At 38.2% G+C, this 19056-nt stretch overlaps 1 protein-coding gene across 15 annotated transcripts in view; it reads left to right on the forward strand.

The window, feature by feature from the left end:
* Positions 1-19056, forward strand: part of IQCH (IQ motif containing H) — a 214043-nt gene that overhangs the window by 102227 nt on the left and 92760 nt on the right. For 14 of the 15 annotated variants that reach the window (XM_072809304.1, XM_072809305.1, XM_072809306.1 and 11 more), the window contains 3 exons: positions 8150-8233; positions 12286-12461; positions 18238-18510. In XM_072809304.1, coding sequence (XP_072665405.1) covers positions 8150-8233; positions 12286-12461; positions 18238-18510 — 533 coding nt within the window. The remainder of the gene's footprint in view (positions 1-8149; positions 8234-12285; positions 12462-18237; positions 18511-19056) is intronic. The other variant, XM_072809308.1, reaches the window with a different exon arrangement.

Genomic DNA, 19056 nt, shown 5'->3' on the forward strand with positions numbered 1-19056 from the left:
GCGCGATCCTGGAGACCCGGGATCGAATCCCACATCGGGCTCCTGGTGCGTGGAGCCTGCTTCTCCCTCTGCCTGTGTCTCTGCCTCTCTCTCTTTCTCTCTGTGTGACTATCATAAATAAATAAAAATTTTAAAAAAAAATAAAAAAAATAAAAATAAAAAATGATTATGGTTTTTTTTTTTTTTTTCATGCACCACTTTACCTGTGAATTCTTGAAGATTTTAGCTAGTCATAACATGGCTACTTTGTATCCTGCACCAGGGACTTGCCTACATAATTCATGAAAACAAGAGTAGATAAAAGCAAAGCCTGTTTTTTCTCTAAACACATGTCCCCCCAAATCTATTCAATGTAGTAATTTTATTTTTAGAGTTGAGAGGGATTCACTAATCAAAATCAGTCGGTAGGCATGTAAAGTTCAGGTAGGCATTTAATACAAATTACAGCCTTGTTCTCTTTTTCTATAGGACATTTGCAATCAATTTGGTGTAGAATTAGCCCTAGAAATAATTATACCATGTTGCTAGCCAATTAGGGCTGCACTAACTTGTTTGAATTCTAAAAATGAAAGATTAGTAGCTGATAACTGTACAATATATTGCAGTGATAGGCATCTGGTTATTTGTTTATGCAGTTTCCTGCACACAAGAATAATTAAATTCTCCAAATGATGATGATGTAAAGGACCACAGTAATGTTTTCAGTAATGCTTTGACCACAAAATATTTACCATGTATTTTCAAGTCTATGGCTTGTTAATATGAACATTAAGACAATTACACATTGCAGAGTAACCTCTTTGAAAGGAGTAGTTATAAAACTTGATTGACTGTTACATATATTGGTTAGTATTCCTAGACATAACAAAAAGTTTTAGCTATTTTTAACAAACAGGAGGAGTGGGATGCTGTTGATTAATTGTTCAAAGAAACTGATCGGCCTTATAATTTCATGATAAAAAAAACACTCATCCTTTCCAGAGTATATAGGCTAATCTCTTAATTGGATATTAGGTATTTTTATCATTTTTATTAATGAAATACAATGAAATACAATAATACAACAAAATAATCTACTATGGTTCATAGCAGGAATAGAATACTAGGGTCTATTTTAAGCAAAATCTATCCGTCAAATAAGAACTGCAACAAAGTATCCTAATTCCCCTAGAAAAATCAGAGGTCTAAATAAAACCTATGAAATAATTCTGCTTCCAGTTACTTTGGCCAAGTTATTTCCTCCACTTTCAATTTAACCCCTGTGCTGCTTTATTACAGTGCATCATTTGGTGCTACACTTAAACTCAGTGGCATTTTAAAATATATTGACATTAAATGAGATGTGCCAAGTATGGGGCTCTGATGCCGTGAGCAGGTCTATGAGGCACTGCCAACCAATTAAACCCCCCAGTGAAGTGCTCTCTCACTTCTCTTCCTCTTTAAAATAAAAATAGGGAATTAATTAGGTGGGGTTTTCTCTTTTCTCTTTGTAATCTTTTATTTCATTGTCAACTGGTTTAATAGCTAAAAGGAATCTATATAGTTCAGTTTCATTTTTTTTTCCTCTGTGCATTACTTCAGGAAATTATTCTTGGAGCGAATACTATAGTGGTCTCCAAGAAACTCCCTTCCATAAGGTTATGGATTCTGTTGTGAATCTCATGAAAAAAAAAAACAAAACATTTTTTTTCTGCTGCTTTGTACTGTCATGGAGGCCAAAAAGATAGGAAAACTTTCTTTCCTATAAAGGGACACTCTTTCTTCCTTATCACTTGAGAGAGGGACCCAGCCTCTTTCCTTACGGCCATCCCCATCACGTGTGAAAATATTCCTACTTTGATATAGTGTTCCATCATTTCTCAAAATGTTGTTGCCTCTGTTTCACATCAAAAGAGGCTACCTTTGGTGTTCTGCTGAAACAAGGATGCTCATCAGTGGTTACTGGTTATCACTCTTCTACCCTAATCTCTGCGTTTGTCTCCCCCCCGCCCCCGCCCATCCCTATCCCCACTCCCACGCAAACTCCTATCATCAGATGATGCTAATTGCCTCTTTGCACCCAGGAAACTGACTCTGCTGGGATTGGCTTTTCCTTCTTGGAAACCACAGAGACCCACCAGCAAGGCCATGCTCAGTGACTATGCCTCCTCAGGATTGTTTTGTGCCTCTTGCAAACAAGCTCCTGCTGTTGCATTAGAGTACATATTCTGGAACAGTCTGCTCATTAGCGTGTGATTGACTTCTAGTTCCTTTTGTCCCTACTTCTATTCCTTACAGGTGCCTAAGGCAGAGAAGTGGTTAACATTGGGCTTCTAGTTACCAAGTAGTTGCCATTTATCTGATCCCCCTGGCCTAAGATGGTAATCGACCATGACTCAATCTGATGGACTGGAGCAGTAGTTCTCAACCTTTTCCTTGTTTTGAAACACATCTTTTGTGATATTCACACGCATCACGCACTCCTAGGGGCCTACACTGGGTGACAACAGCAGTAGCCATCACTCCATCCCTTTCTCTTCCATTCAAGAAAGCATCCTGGATACAGCTGAGCAAGAGTGACGTTATAGAGGTACTCTTGAATTACTCCAATTCATAAAAAAAAGTTAACATTAGGCAACTTTGGTACTCTAATTGTAAAAGCTTTCAGGGAACATGTGACATTTGTCACAACTGATTGCCCATCAGCAGCATATTACAGTCATACAGAGATGTTATTACCCAGGTTTTAACTACTTGTGCAACTGTGAAAGCACAAGCTACTGAGATAAAAGATTAAGATACAGTAAGAGAGATGCCTTTCTGGGTTACATATGTATGTATGAAGTATACCCAGTGCCAGTTTGATGAAAACAAAACTAAGCATTTTTTGAGGGGGACTGCTGAGGAGGATTAGGGAATTTTGTGATAGGGATGTAGAAAACACAGGAGGAGCTTAAGTATTGAGTGTTGAAGACATTCTCAAACTAAACTGACCAAATGGATTCTGTGTTGTTCTAAAGAGTGAAGTCTTGGGGTGCCTGGGTGGTGAGCATCTGACTCTTGGTGTTGGCTCAGATGGTGATCTCAGGCTCCTGAGATGGAGTTCTGCGTCATCAGGCTCCACACTCAGTGGGGAATTTGCTTGGGATTCTCTCCCTCTGCTAGTGCTCTCCTCTCTCTCTCAAATAAATAAATCTTAGAAGAGAGAAAGAAGGCTTTATCTCATTTAAACTTTTTATCAGTGGCTTTATCAGTGACTGGCCCAGCATTGCATGCATCTAAGACCAGTGATTCTCAAAGCATGGTCTTAGAGACTGTGGAAGGTCCTAAGACACTTTCTGGGAGTCTGGAAAGTCAAAACTATTTTCAAAATAATACTCAGATGATAGTTGCCTTTTTAAATCTTGTCCTCTCACAAAATGTAAAAAAAAAAATTATTGATAAGATTGCAAATTCTACATTATAACTAACATGAGAATTCCCATCCACTGTTTATTTTTGGTATAAATCAAAGAATATGCACAATTGTCTGAAAAGGCTATAAAATAGTCTTCCCTTTTCCAAATACTTACCTGTGTAGGGCCAGATTTTCTTCATATGCTTTAATCAAAACAACATATTTCAACAGGTTGAATACAGAAATGGATATGAGAATCTAACCACATTCTATTATGAGATTTACAAACTTGTCAACCAATGCAACTCTTTTCATTAAATTTTTTTGTTTGGGAAAATAACAGCTTTTTAATAAAAATATATTATTTAGGTTTTATTGGTAATGGATTTATTGTTATTTTAAGGTAAATTGAGTACTTTTTAAAGTTTCTCAGTTTTAGTTTTTATTTTTTTAATTTTGTTTTAAGATTTTATTTATTTATTCACGATAGACAGAGAGAGAGAGAGAGAGAGAGAGGAGAGGCAGAGACACAGGCAGAGGGAGAAGCAGGCTCCATGCAGGGAGCCTGATGTGGGACTCAATCCCGGGACTCCAGCAACACACCCTGGGCCAAAGGCAGGCACTAAACCGCTGAGCCACCCAGGGATCCCCAGTTTTAGTTTTTAATATAGTAAATATTTATAGATACAACCGATGGAAACAATGCTTTTTGGGTTCTCTATAGTTGTTACAAGTGTAAGTTTGAGAACTGCTGAACAAACATTTTAATATTTTTTATGACAATGAAGGTGATGCCAAAGAGTATTGTTTTAGTATATGCAAAACTCTTTTTTTTACCATATCCTAATTCTGATCCATTTCACAAAGAGCTGGTGTTATTGACACCCAGTTCAATGCTGTTTCTGTACTTCTGGTGCAACATCAGATAGGTCAAGGCCAACGGCACAGTTTAATATTACAGGGTCACAGAGCCAACTCTGGTCTAACTAATGACTGAATGTTGATTTGGATTTTTTGGATGGATATAATATCAATGAATACAATGTGTTTTCATTTTAATTCAGGCTCTAAAGGAATTTGGAAGTTTTAAAAAGTTTTATTAATGAGAGACAGAGAAAGAGAGAGAGAGAGGCAGAGACACAGGCAGAGGGAGAAGCAGACTCCATGCAGGGAGCCCAACGTGGGACTCGATCCCAGGCCTCCAGGATCACGCCCTAGGCTGAAGGCAGGCGCTGAACTGCTGAGCCATCCAGGGATCCCCAGGAATTTGAAAGTTTAAGTGTGCTTTGTTTCTGATCTCAAAGGATGTGTATTGTTTTTGGGAACTGCTATCTGGGAGATCTGTCTCAAGGATCTAGTGTAGCAATGCCATAGCTAACCTGTGGATTCCATAGCTACTTGCTAAAAGACATGTTGAAGACCATGAAGATTTGATTAAAAGTCCCAATTTCCTACAGAGTCTGTCATGTCTTTGAGTTGTCAACTCAAAAACGAGAAAGTGAAGAGATGGCAGTGTGTTTGGAGGCATAGTTAGAATGATTTCAGAGACAACACTCTTGAGTGTGGTTCTCTACCCTTCCCCAGTTTACTAAGGGAAGTGACCCCCAGTTCTTATCTTTTGACAGAGGAGAGTGGAGTTAGGGAACTACTATCTCATGAACATTTGGGATAGGGTCAATTGTACACAGAAGTATGCTCTTTTCTCCCAGGCTGATGAGGAGCTAGATAAAGCTACAGGTCCCACTCACCATTCTTTGAATTCCCACAAGTTCTCCAGACGAGAAAACCCATTTTATAAAAGTTGAAAGGTGAAGATGGAAAGTAGGCATCGTATCTGTTTTCTATGACCCTTTAAAAAGTCCCTACAAGCTTAGTGGCTTAAACAATACAAGTGTATTACCTTACAGTAATGATTCTGTAGTTCAGAAGTCTGAGAGGGCTAAAATCAAGGTGTAGGCAGGGTTGCACTCCTTTCTAGAGGCTCTAGGGGAGAATCGTTTCTTTACCCTTTCAGCTTCTAGAAGCTGCCCACAAAGGCGTGAGTGAGAACACTTGGCTCCCTTTTTCCATCTTTAAAGCCAGCAACAAGCAGCTCTCTGAGCCTTTCTTGTATGGACACACCTTCTCTAACTCTCTCCTCCTCTGCCTCCCTTGTCATTACACTGCTTCTACCCAAATAATCCAGGATAATCCCATTATTTTAAGGTCAGATGATTAGCAACCTTAATTCCACCTGCAACTTTATTTCCCCTTGGCCATGTGACCAAAAGTATTCACAGGTTGCAGGGATGAGGACATGGACATCTTTGAAGGGCCATTATTCTGCATGCTGCAACAATTGGAAATAAAAGTGAGAAAACAGGCAAAGACTTTTTGTCCCTTCTGGAGTTCTCTGCTCACCGTTGGAAAGTCTCTTTTTATAAGCAACCATATTTAGGCAAGAGCTAAATATGTCCTATCCAAACTATATAGTAATTTGTAGGTTTATGTGTTCTTGGACAAGAGACAGGCACTTACCCTGATTTTCCTTATCTATAGCATGACAGTGTTGAAGTAGATGGTGTCTCAGAGCTCCCCGGGTGTTTCTATTTGAACTTTGAAGTACCTGTGTCTCTGCAGATTATATTTTTAAGTGTGATGGTTCATTGCCAACAAGCAGGTCTGCTGAGTTCCCCAAGGCTACAACATCCTTGCCAAAAGCTTAGTGGTTGAGTCACTATTGTATTTAATATATGCACTGCTAGCATTGATGAGCATCTTTTCACCTGGGTGTCAAACATACTTTTGTGGGTGTACAAAACATAATAAATATGACTTTTAAAAAAATTGACTCCCAACTTTTGCTCCATTGACGGCAATGTTCATTGCATTGTATCTTGTCCATGTAGAATGGTCTGTTGCTTGTCACAGGATTTGTTGCTGTTATGAGCTTTGGAAGCACATATACCCCTATAGCATTAAAATACCTTATGTTTGTACTGCACTTTACAGTTTACAAAAATGTCTTCATATCTGTTACTTCATGTGATCCTCTATAACATTGTTCTGGGATTGCTAACATTCAGTTCTTTAAAATGGGTGTATTTGTAGGGTTAACCGAGTAGCCATTTCTGCCATAATTCTGCATAGGCATCCTTGATCAGTGGTAACAGAGGTACCAAGTAATTTGTTGGAAAACTGACCTCCAGCATTTGATTGAAACACAGACTTATTCACATGCAGCAACAAAGTGATCAGACATCTTTTATATTTTAAATTGGACATCATCTTAATGAGACATCTCATATTGCCTTTTATCTTTACTTTTGAAAGGAAATGCATTCGTGGAATGCTCTCCGGCATTTTTCTTAATCATACTTTATTCTTTAGGCATTTTTTCCTGCCTCCTTATAGTTGCATATAGAAGTTATTCACAAGACATCTTCCTAAACATTTATCTGAATATAGATAAAATTATACATATGCAGAATCCTAAGTTACAGTACTGCAATCACACATCAAGACGGCATCGTTTAAACCTGTCTATATTAACTTTCATATGTGGAATGGTTCCCCAAAGTATTTCAGAAATTAATAATTTTTCAAAAATAACTCGAACAAGCTATTTGTCCTTCTGCCTCTGTAGTTCTTAAGTTCATCCGCATAAAGCAAAAGGGAGACTTTAAGAATTGTAAGCTCATTTAATTTCCAGACGATGTCTAGTGTTTAAACACTGACATCAAAGCAAAGAGCCAATTATCAGAGTGCATTTGATCTGAAGCCCTGTTGCCTGAATTGCTATAGTTTTCCTTATGCTGAAAAGGAAATCTGTGTCACATCTCAAAGATGTAATATTTAAAATCACTTTATCTATAGCAGTTTAACTTGAAACATGTGTTTGGGCTCACTAACCACAAGGAGGCATTGAAGCATCTCTTCAAAATGTGAAAAGCAATTTTACTTAAAAAAAAAAGTTGCACCAACAGTTGCTGAATTTCATAAGCAATTACATCTGCTTGTGAGTATGCGTGCCTTTTAAGTTCATGTTTTGATCCACTTATTTTTTTAACCCCTGAAATACCAGCAAGAAGAGCTGCTGCTATTGTTTATTTTGTAAAAGAGTTTTGGACAATAATAATCCACGTGTGTTTTCCTTCTGCTCTGTTTCCAGTGGACATGAAGGCAAACTGCAGGACTTCTATTAGTACCTACAAAGTAACTGCGTTAACCTTTATTGCCCTCTAAAGGTTAAAAATTTCTTTTGACTACATGAACAGAAGAGTATTCCTTTAGTATTCAGTACTACTTAAATATATATTCCTGACAGCAAGGGGTTTCTCTGAAATCTCTGTGTCAGTTTAGAATGATTTTGGGGACACATCTTCAAAATGCCACATGAGAAGCATAAGTTGAAAGAGCCAACACAGTTCTTTGGTTTTGTTTTGTTTTGTTTTTACCCCGAGCATAATTTTCTTCAATGTTGTTTTGAACATCATATTCAATGTCAGAAATTTCCCCTATGTTTTTATAGTCTTGATTCCCAGTGGTTTTGCTGGTATTGAAAAAGATGAACTCTTCTTTTGCAGAATATGCTGCTTAGCAAATCTTCCAGAATAATGCTTAAATCCCCCGAGAAGCAAGGACCTCATTCTTAGGAGTTAGATTGTGTCTGCAAGATGCTTCAGAGAAAATTCTTTCCAAGAAATGTGGACTGTGACACCTGGAAATCTTAGTGTGTCATTTTGCCATACTGACCTTCTCTTTCTGCGTTTTGACACCTTGTTTGCTGTTTAGGATATTCTCTTCCTGTGCGACAAAATATTGACGACTTCAATATATGGCAGAACATGCAGCTGGGGAGGCTGTGTGACATCTTAGGTACAGTAAATACTTTCACACAAATGACTCTTTAGAATGTTTGTCAGAGGATGTTGATAAAAAATGTTTAACTTTTGCTTATTGTTCTCGCCCCCCGCAAGGAAAAATCGTGGATTTCTAATCTATTGGCAGGGCAATTAAATGTTTTGTTTTTAAAGAACAGATTTATACAGGAGTTGCCTTGAATTAAAAAATGACATTTTTAAAAACTAATATATTTGGATGACTTTTTTTAAATTCTAAGAATTCTCTCCTGTAGCCCCAAATACTCTTAATTTCCTGAATCTGGCAGTGACCGAAGCCAGCATTTTATATCTGTGTCTATATCATCTATTATGTTTTCTGGGTAATAAGTGGAAAGCGGTATCAGAAATGAAAAGCATTGTTTTCATTATAAGACTAAAAGGGATGTGAAGATAGATTTTTTAAAGAAGCTTTTATTTAAATATATATTATGTAGTTATTAGAAATCAGGAGTTGCCTCCTGGAGGGAGTTCTTAGAAATATAGACCTCTAGCACTAGATACATCCTTGCAAAGGTCAGGCTCTGATACTGTCTTGGTCAGTTCTAAATCAGACACCAACCTGGGCCAGGAGAGAACACAATAATGCACCAGCTCCAGTTGGTGCTTTCAAGGCTAAGGTTCAGGTTAGGCTTAACGCAAGGTCACAAAGGCTAAGCACTAGCACTGGATCAGTTTAGAAGGTACTAGCCAAAAATTCAGGGTAAACAAAGAGTAGGTTTTTATTAGTTACCAAATAAGAACTTCTTTTGTTCTGCTAAAATATAATTGCTTTGGCCTTTATTTAAGCAAAACAAGGAAAAATTTTAAATTATCAATGACCAACTCAGCTGGCTCCCCGGAATGACATACTTTACATGATTCATATATATTTCAGCATCATTATTATTTTATAAATGCCATTTGGTAACAGAAATACATCAGTACTAGAAATTTACAGTGTCCTAAAATAATAATAGTGTAATTGCTTTAATCTATTATGTAGGCACTATTATTGTTTTTCAGCATTACAAAAAAAAATTTGTTTTAATGACTTGAGATTGATTTGTTAGTGCTGAGCTATTTCAACTAAAAACCTGACTGGGTGGAAACCACTGAAGTGCAGCAGAGGGCAGACTTTGCTCTAATTTATTTGAATTAATTTTTTTCTTTAGCTTTTTATATACCCTTCTATATATAGCACAAACCATCGCCAAAGAATTTCCTTACAAAAGAGTCTCATTATTAGAAAACACTTGAAAGTATGAGGCTTCTATTTTAAATAATTCAGTCTATGTCTACCTGCAATGGAAAATTTTGCTAATATGAACGTTTCTGACAGACTATGAAGCAAATACCTTTTTTTGGTACACTGTCTTCATCATATAGCAATCCGAGCCTAAAGCCTCTTCAAGAAGAGTAATGGAAGTTTAGAAACAGTAGTTAGAAGGTAGAAAAAGTGCTTGCTTGTGAATTTAAAAAAAATATGAAGAAACTAGGAAAATTAGTAATTTTATGTAAGAATAAATGATTATCTTTTTTTATATTCCATTAATTCCTAGTAAAGTGAGTTGACTTTTTGCTTATTTGGGGGAAACAAAGAGAATCTGATCAGGTGGGTAAGACCATCCTTTGGATATTGGCAGTGATGTCAGGGTGCCAGGTGGAGACCCCCCAATGGCCAGTTCCTGGGGGAGTTAAGCAAGAAAGTGACCATTATTAACTATTGACTAGTGATCAAAGCAATCTTTATGTTCATATTAATTTCTTTCCAAAATTACCTGTCAATTAATTTTGAACATTTGCAGATTCACAACTATTGGATATTCGTGCAAGTGATTTGTATTCTTTTCCCAGAAATGCACAAGGAGGATGAAATTAGCAATTTGATTTGCTGTCATTTTTTGTAACCAAGAAATTGCTTCGCAAGAAAAATTTTGTTTTCTCCAGCGTGGAATCTTTATTTTTGTTGTTTGTTTCTTATGTCTCTTTATAGTAAAAAAAAAAAAAATCCTACTTTGGTTTTTAAAACCAAATAAAGAACATATCCAAAAGCCACATTGAAGTTAATTTAGATTGGTTTTGTACAGATATTTGCAATTGAACTGGCTTTTTTGCACTTTAACATTTCTCTAAAGAAAAGATAAATAACACTACCACTAAAAAAATAGACACAATGATTCTTTCAGAAGGAGGGCTGTGAAGTTCCATTAGTTTTGAAGACACCAATCTCCTCTTGAAAACACAGGTTTGGGATAAGTAATTTGGTCATTCAGCAACTGAATATTTCTGTCTCCTCAGTTAATTTATTTTGAGGTTTATGTGGCAATTTGGTTTCAAAATTAAATAGGGGCCAGATATTTACATTTGTCAAATGCCTACTCTTGGTTCAGCACTGGGCCAGTTCAGAGGACACTGCTTCTCTGGTGGGAGGAGGATTTCTCCCACAAGCTATTGATCTCACTGATTGTATAAGATTTTCTACTTCCCAAATCTCTCCATCCTACCAAATCCCTTTGGTCAACCCACAGGTATTTATTGAGTGGCTCCTGCATACTCCATACTGTACCAGCTTTTGGAGGAATATAGGAAAGAGCATACACCTTGCCTTTAAAGAGTTTGGAGAGACAAGATTAATAGATTTGAAACAATAGGAAGAAATGACAGTATATTCTATCATGTTAAATCTTGGAGGCGCTGGAAAAAGGAGCACAAATGTGGAGGGAAGGGTGTGGAATCACTGTTGGCTCACCTAGTCAGAGCTGGCCATGTGGCAGACTTGTGTATCTGTACTGTTTATGGAGTACCTACTATGTGCCAGATACTGCTCTAGGTGTTTACAGATATTCTTTCATTTAATACTCTTCAAAACTCTTATGTCCCCAGTGATTTTTTTCTCCATTTTAAAGATGAAGAACTAATGCTTAGAAAGGTTAAATACTGTGCCCAGCATTCCGAGGCAGCTGAGCTGGAATTTAATCAGTCTGTGTTCTGTATACTCTTGTCAAACTGAACAAAGGAGTCTTAAAATCCCCTCTCAGCCCTACCTGACCAAGGAAACATTTTATAGCCCTCCCTCCCCTGAACATCCCTAACCACCTGTTCTGCGTGCTTCATTGTGTCCCCTAGTCTCCACCATGTTTGTTTAGTGGCTAGTTGTGCATGTGAAATGGTCGCTCCTTATGGGCAGCATCTCAGCTGCTTTGATTCCTTATTTCCCTCCATGTCTAGCCAAGTGCTTTGCCCCTACTGATCAGCCGGTTATTTTATGAATGAATGAATTACTCCATTGGCTGCTGATTTCCTGTCCCAACTCCTTAAAATATTAAAACCCTGCAGCCAGGCGTGGGTAATCTCATCTCACTATCCCATTTGGGTGGGATATTTAATTAGGATTTTTCTATGTACATAATAAGAAGCACATCTTAAGAAGAAAATCAGTTAATTTAAGACAGCGTTTCCTTTAAACCAAAAATCACTAGATGTCCTATTTAAGTAATAAACTCCTCTTTGGGAATGAAGCAGGGAAAAGGTTGGTTTCCTGAAATAATCATTGCTATGGTCATAATCAGACCATTTATTTGGACAGGATGTTCCCTGAATTGGCCCTGCCAAGTCCAGGCAGAATAAGAAATTGCAACTTCATCAGCTTTCTAAAGTTAATAGCTCTGTTTTATAATTTACTGAAGTTAATGGGATAAATTTTTAAAGCAGTATGCAATTCCCATTGATGTTAATGGTAGTTCTGGGGCTAAATCCCTATGTATTATTTGAAAGCACACTTCCATAGTACCTCACAGCCCTCCTTCTGAAGGAATCATTGTGTCTATTTTTTTGGTAGTGATGTTATTTATCTTTTCTTTAGAGAAATGCTAAAATGCAAAAAGCCCGTTAAATTGCAAAGATCTTTACAAAACCAATCTAAATTAACTTCAATGTGGCTTTTGGATATGCTCTTTATTTTAAACTGTGCAACATCAATCCGATGCCAGAGTTCAGAATGTCATTTACCTTTATACCAGTAATTAACATTGCGCCTGTTGTTTTTAGATGCCAATGTGAGTGTCATCTACATCTGCTCCCATCAGATGAACGACGAGTTACTGCTATATTATAATAAAATCCTGAGTCTACAGGCAGCTGTCAAATCGGGGAACCTTGAGGACAGAAGTGACCTGCAGGACAGGTTCAAAATTATCACCCCTGAAGCTATAAACATCTTCCCTGTGAGTTTGTCTTCTAATTACTACGGCTTCAGGGATGCAGTAAAATTAAATTGGAAATTTTATAACTTGCAACGCTCTGGTACACATCAGTGAAATATTATTGCAAGTTTAACAGCTTTACTGATTAGACTACTAGTTGGACTGTAGGAAATAAATATCCCAGTTTAACTTTCAGATTTAGTTGAGCTACTCCTGCCCAGTTTTGTATAGCTGAAGCCTAATTGCAGTGATTGGATGATACCATCAAGTAGGTGAATTTATAACATCTATAGTTCCTTTTCCTTAATTTTGTATGGAGAACACCAAGACAGAGAAAGGCTGGGCCCACCCTGCTCACCAAGCTTGTTAGGGACAGAACCTTTTCCAGGACCCATTTTCCGACTTCCACACTGCTATTCTTTGTTACTCCCTGAACTTCTTTCCTCAAGGGAATTTGGCCTGATTTACCATATCACAGGGTTCATACTGAATGAGGCTCAGACTTTTTTTTTAACTTGTACTGATTTTTAATGAATGGGATGAATTCTTTTTTTTTTTTTTTTAGATCTTATTTATTCATGTGAGACACAGAGAGAGAGGCAGAGACATAGGCAAAAGGAGAAGTAGACTCCCTATGGGGAGCCTGATGTAGGACTCAATCCCAAGATCCCAGCATCACTACCTGAGCCAAAGGCAGATGCTTTACCACTGAGCCACTGAATGGGATGAATTCTAAATGGAACTCTATCCCCACACAAGGGAAATTCACGGAGTCACAAGGGCAGTGTTATAGATTAAGGCAGTACAAGAGATGGCTTGAAATGAATTTCTCTGTTTTAACAAGAATATAAACTTTCCATTTTAAACAACCAACATTTTAATACCTAATGGACTATACAATTTGAGGAGACTTTTTTTTCTTTTTTTGTATAATTACGGGTCTAAATTTGCTGCTAAAGATAGCTCTCTCCACTCACAAGTGGGATGCACCAAAATCAACGCTCATTTTATTGGCAAAGAAACCAATAGCATACTTTACTATCTATGTGTTGTTACTACTGATTGACCCATCAGATGCACCATGATTTGATACACACACACGCCCCCATCCACCCACCAAAAAAGGCCTGCCAGAGCTGAGGAGGTTTGCTAAAACATCTCTGCTTTGCTAGTATACTCAGTGAATTGTCATCAGGATTTACTCTCTTCTACCAAGATGAAAATTTTATTTTTTCATAACTGGATACCTCAGTGTTCCTCCCAAAGCTCTCTGCCTAGCTCTGTCTCATAGGTACTGCTTGGCTATAGAAGAGGATGCAGGTGCCGGGTGAACAAGAGAAAAGACAGGGGACAAATGGTCACCACTTCCTTATGGTCTTAGGAACCCTTAATATCCTCCATCAGTGCAAGGATTGCTTGGTGTTTCCTGGCTATTCCCTGGCCTCAGTGGCAAGGTCACTGTGGACATTAGAAAGTGGGGAAGAAAAAACTGTCACTAGTGTGTAGTTAAATTCCTAATTTTATCTAGTCAGAAACCAAAGCTAATACCTGGTTGCTGCTGCTAAGGAGTTTCCGCACATCTGAAAAGTCCATATACATCAAAGAGGCATGGAATGGGAAAGGAGCACTAGTTTAGGAGAAGGAAAGTGAGTGCATGAGTAACATTTATCAAATGCTTAGCACACATGTTCTCATTTGGTCCTCAGAAAAATGCTAACAAGCCAGAAATTATCAATCTTCTTTTATGGCTGAGGAAAGCAAGTCTCACTTTCTAGTCCAAAGTTACTGATGGGGTCAGAGTATGACCCCAAAATCTGTCCAACCCCAGAACACTCTCATGTATTGGAATGACTGTTTTGCCCCTGGATGACCTTGTAGCTTGGGCAGCTTCCTTTACCTTTCTGGTCCTCTGATCTTCATATATACAATCAGGTGATGGGTTAGGGCATTTCAAAGACCTTTTCAGCTCTACAACCCTGTTACCCTGAGACATGTGCCCTGCAGTCCACTCTTCAGCTTCTCGGCAAGAGATAGGCAGTTGGCGCTAACAGATGCATTGAGTCACATTCATAGTTTAGGTTTGCACCTTGGTGAGTAGAAACAAGTAGGGAATATTTTAAGTGTTTAATACTTCTCATAGTTTAAATTTAAATTATTTGAGTAATTAATCACTCATAGGCAATCAACTTTTTAAAATACAAAAATTAAACTCTCACTTTCAAATCAGTTCCTGCTCATGTTTAGTTATTGCTTTATTTCCTTTTAATGTGTTTGAGAGATTGTATCAGTGCTGATTTTCATTCAAATGGATGGCTTTAAGGAAATTTTTTTAAAGCGTGCCAAAAATCTGTTTGTACATCTCTCCAAATTACTATATGATGCCTGAATCTGTAATGGTGAAAAGTGCTCTTATAAAGTCATCATGTCTAGTTTTGAACATTTTAATGTTTACAAAGACATCCCAAACAACTACTTTTTGTCTCAGGTCAAAAAAAAAATTAGTGGTGATAAATGAAATGTAGCTATAATGTTATGGAACTAGGAACATTTTAGACTTTTGTCATCTGTGCTAATCTACTGCCTGGATCCGATGATCCCGAATTTCTCTAAACGGTCAGTAATGTGCGCTGTACCATCACTCACTCATATTCAAATCTTCATTAAAAACATATCAAACACAAAACTGTGGTACCATCTTGCCTGAAGAATAAGGCAGGCCCATAGATGACCATAAACCAGAATCCGGCTGAGTACTTGCCAACAGAGATAAGCAAACCTGGAGGAGCCAAAAACCCAGCCTGGCTGGAAGTGGCTCAGAACTCTAACATTCGGTTCTATCACTGCATCTGGCACCCCCTCATCACACCTCATAAACTCACCAGACCTTTACTACTCAGTCTATAGAATGGGAGAAGTTTGGTAGCTGTAGCATAAAACTATACTAATCCCCGGGTTTCAATCTTGCCTTTGCTCTTTACTAGCTGTGTGACTTTGGGCAAATCACTCAAGCCTCCATTTCCTCACCTCCAAAAGTTCACTGGTACAGTGTTATATGGGTCAAACAAGAGAATAATGTCAGAAGGCTTTGGCCTTGTGACCTTTACATTGAGAACACAGCCACCTTGAAACACTCTTCTAGGTACTCTGTAAAGCCCACTGTGTTACATATGTTACAATTATGATTCAAATTCCCAGTTCACCCCAACATTTAATTTTCTTACATTTCCTCATTGGAATAATTTGCAGGGCAAGGAAAGGGGTGAGATAAACAAGGAGGAAAGATGGTGATCAACTAGATGGGAAACAAAACCTCAAGAGGTGGTACCAGCCATTGTCTAGGAAACACTGGGTTTCCTAGAATTGCACTCTCGGAAGTATATGTTGAAAATGGATTTAAATTATGGTAGAAAAGGCATATTGCATAGATCTAAGAGCTTAAAATAGAAGGACCCTTTTGGAAGAAAGGCCTTGTAGCCTAAATCATATAAATGCTCTTCTCAGAGAGGCTCTGCTTTTTGTCATTTTTTTTGTAATTAGGGGAAGAATACATATAACATAAAATTTACCATTTTAATCATGTTAGGTGTGCAGTTCAGTGGCTTTAAGTACATTCCCACTGTTGTGCAACCATCACATTATCCATTTGCAGAACTTTTTCAACATCTCAAGCAGAATCTCTGTACCCATTAAACTAAACCCAGAAGAGCTCTGGTTTTAAAGGGAAAGTTACTTCAGAGCTGTAAAGACTCTAGAAACTTCTAGTTAATGCATCATTTGAATATGGGGGCTGAGGCTCAGAAAGGTCAAGTTTTCTAACTTACCTTGCAAGTTACAAATTCAGGCAAGACTGAAAGCCAGGGCTCTCCTCACTGTCTTTCTCCCATACTCATCAGTTACACCTTCTAACAGTTTGCAAACAAGTGCTGCTAACATTCCTGAAAAGAGATGCTTAGCATTTCTCCACATTTTAATGCCATGTTGAGTAGATAATTTTGACAAGAGTTGCTGAAGTAGGTGTGAATCTACAAAATCCTTAGGATGCTGGCACCTTGCATTATATAATCTGCATGGCATTTTGATTATTATAAAAAGAGAGTTTTTCTCTGTAATAATAATTACTACTATTTATTGAATATCAACTCAATGCCATGCATTATAATAAGTGTTATACACTCATTATCTTATTTTATCCTTAGAGCAACCCAGCAAATGGATATTTTTATTTCCACTTAATAGATGGAGAAACTTGGGCACCTGGGTGGCTCAGTCAATTGAGCATCTGACTCTTGGTTTTGGCTCAGGTTATGATCTAATGAGTCATGGGATCGAGCCCTGCATCCAGCTCCCCACTTAGCAGGGAGTCTGCTTGGGGATTCTCTCCCTCTGCTCCTCCCTCAATCTGCTCTCTCTCTCTCTCTCTCTCTCTCTCTCTCAAATAAATATATCTTTTAAATAAACAGATGGAGAAACTTAGGCAGAGGGAGTATAAGTCACTTGCCCAAGTTCAGGTAGTTTATAAGTGATAGAGCTGGATTCTAAGCCAGAACTCCTAAGCCCCCAGCACTTTCTCTTGTGCCATGATGCCCTCCTCTCTAGAGAAAGTAAGCTCAGCCTTGGGTCCTCAAATTCCATCCATGGCTAATGTCTTTCCCATGGTCATTCTCACCCATTAAAATCCTACCTATCCTTCAAAATTCACCTCAACCCCAGCCTCTTTCATAATAAAATACTAACTAACGTTCATTAGGTGCTTATTATGTCCAAAGCACCATTATAAGTGCTTTACATGTATTATCTCATTGAATCCTCACAGCATCCCCATGAGATGGCTACTATTATTATATTCATTTTACAGAGGGGGAAACTGAGGTCCAAGGAAAATGAGTAATTGGACTTCTCTGCTATCCCCACCAGCACATGGCCTCTGCCTCCTTCCTCTATGCCTCTGAGCCCTCTGTTACTCTTTATGGCCCTTCTCTGCCTTGATTTAGTTATCCATTGACTATACTCACTTGTGTCTTTACTCCTTGAATGTAGAGACAACCTTGTACTGGTTTTGGTATATGTTGACCACCTGGCTCTGCACTCTGCCCCTCTTAGACATGCCAGAAGTATTTAACTGAATAAGTGGTCACATGTATTCCTGAACAAGGTCTAAATAGTCAAAAATAAAAAGAGTTTTTCATTGGAAAATAAATTTAAGCCTTGTTGAAATTTTCAAATATTTTTCTATCCATGAATCTTCTCCAGAGTATTGGCTAAAAACCAAAATAATCATTATAAAAGTACATTTTTTCTAAAATGGACTTGGTGGTGGAACTTTGGAAAGAGAGTATCAAGTGCCCTTTGCCTATGGAGTCACTTAAAGAGTTGCTGGATTAGGAGTCCTGTATAGTGAAGCACACTGTAAAGCTTTTTTTCTTCATTTTTTGTATTGATTTTCCAGACGCTTTAGTGTTAAACCATGCCAGAAGTGTTGCAGAGATGAATCACTATTATCCAAAGGCCGCCAGCCTCTTTTCCTTCTGACAGAAGGATAATTCCACGTGGATCAAATAAATACAGATGTGTAGTAATTAGTTCTATTCCCAGTGAGCCTATTTCCAACACACTAAAGATGTGAGCGATTATAGAGCCTCACCCCAACAGCTTTTATCAATTTAAACTGCTAAACAACAGGATAGGTCATAACCCAGCCTGCTATTAATAATGCATTTATTGTGTGCAACATTATAAATTAGGCATATGGGCTAGAAAAAGAACACCTTTTAACAAGAATGATATGGTTTCCCCCCAGAAGCATCATATGTGTCTGGCCACTTACCTGATGTACAGTCCCAAGGCAATCAAAAGAATAAAAAATCTCATCCAAGGAAAACAGGCCTACATCGTCAGCGGGCTCCTCCACAGAGATGATTTGGCTGTGGCGGATATGTTAAATATACCCATCCTGGGTCCAGAGCCTGAAATAGCTCATCTTTATAGTAGCAAGTCAGGAAGCAAACGGGTCTTTGACAGTGCCGATGTGCCAGTCCCTCCTGGAGTATATGGCATCTACCGTCACCAACAGGTATGCGGGGTGGATGAATGAGGCTCTGTTCAAATATTTCACACCTTCTTGACCTTGTGGGAGCTTCAGGTATTTTAGAGCCAGCCCTACCCAATGAAGAATATATGGAATGCCTAAGCTATTTGATGGGATCTGCTTTAGGCCTTCACGTTTCAAAGTGTCTTTCTAATGGCCTTGCAGAAATTGTTGGGATTCCTTAAGGTATTTACTTATTTGGGTTAAGCCATTGAAGGCCCTTTCGATATACTAATCTGCTGTCAGTATTTATCGCCTTAGCATGGTTTAAGTTGATCATCATATTAGCTAGCCGGTCATTTAGGAAGACCTTAAGAAATGTTAGAGTCAGTTTTGGTGAAAAGGAGCAAGTTTGGAAAACCTCAGTAAGTGAGCCTTTCTGCCCAGTCAGGTTGCAGAGGTCCTGCAGCAGAGGGCTGTAGACATCCTTGGCTCTGTAACACAACCCTTTGGCTCCTGAGGAAGGGGCCATAAAGGGAGTAGGAGAAAAATCCTGGAAAGAGGACAGGAAATGGGTCCAGGAATAAAACT

This window comes from Canis lupus, chromosome 32 (assembly GCF_048164855.1).
Source record: "Canis lupus baileyi chromosome 32, mCanLup2.hap1, whole genome shotgun sequence".
NCBI lineage: Eukaryota > Metazoa > Chordata > Mammalia > Carnivora > Canidae > Canis > Canis lupus.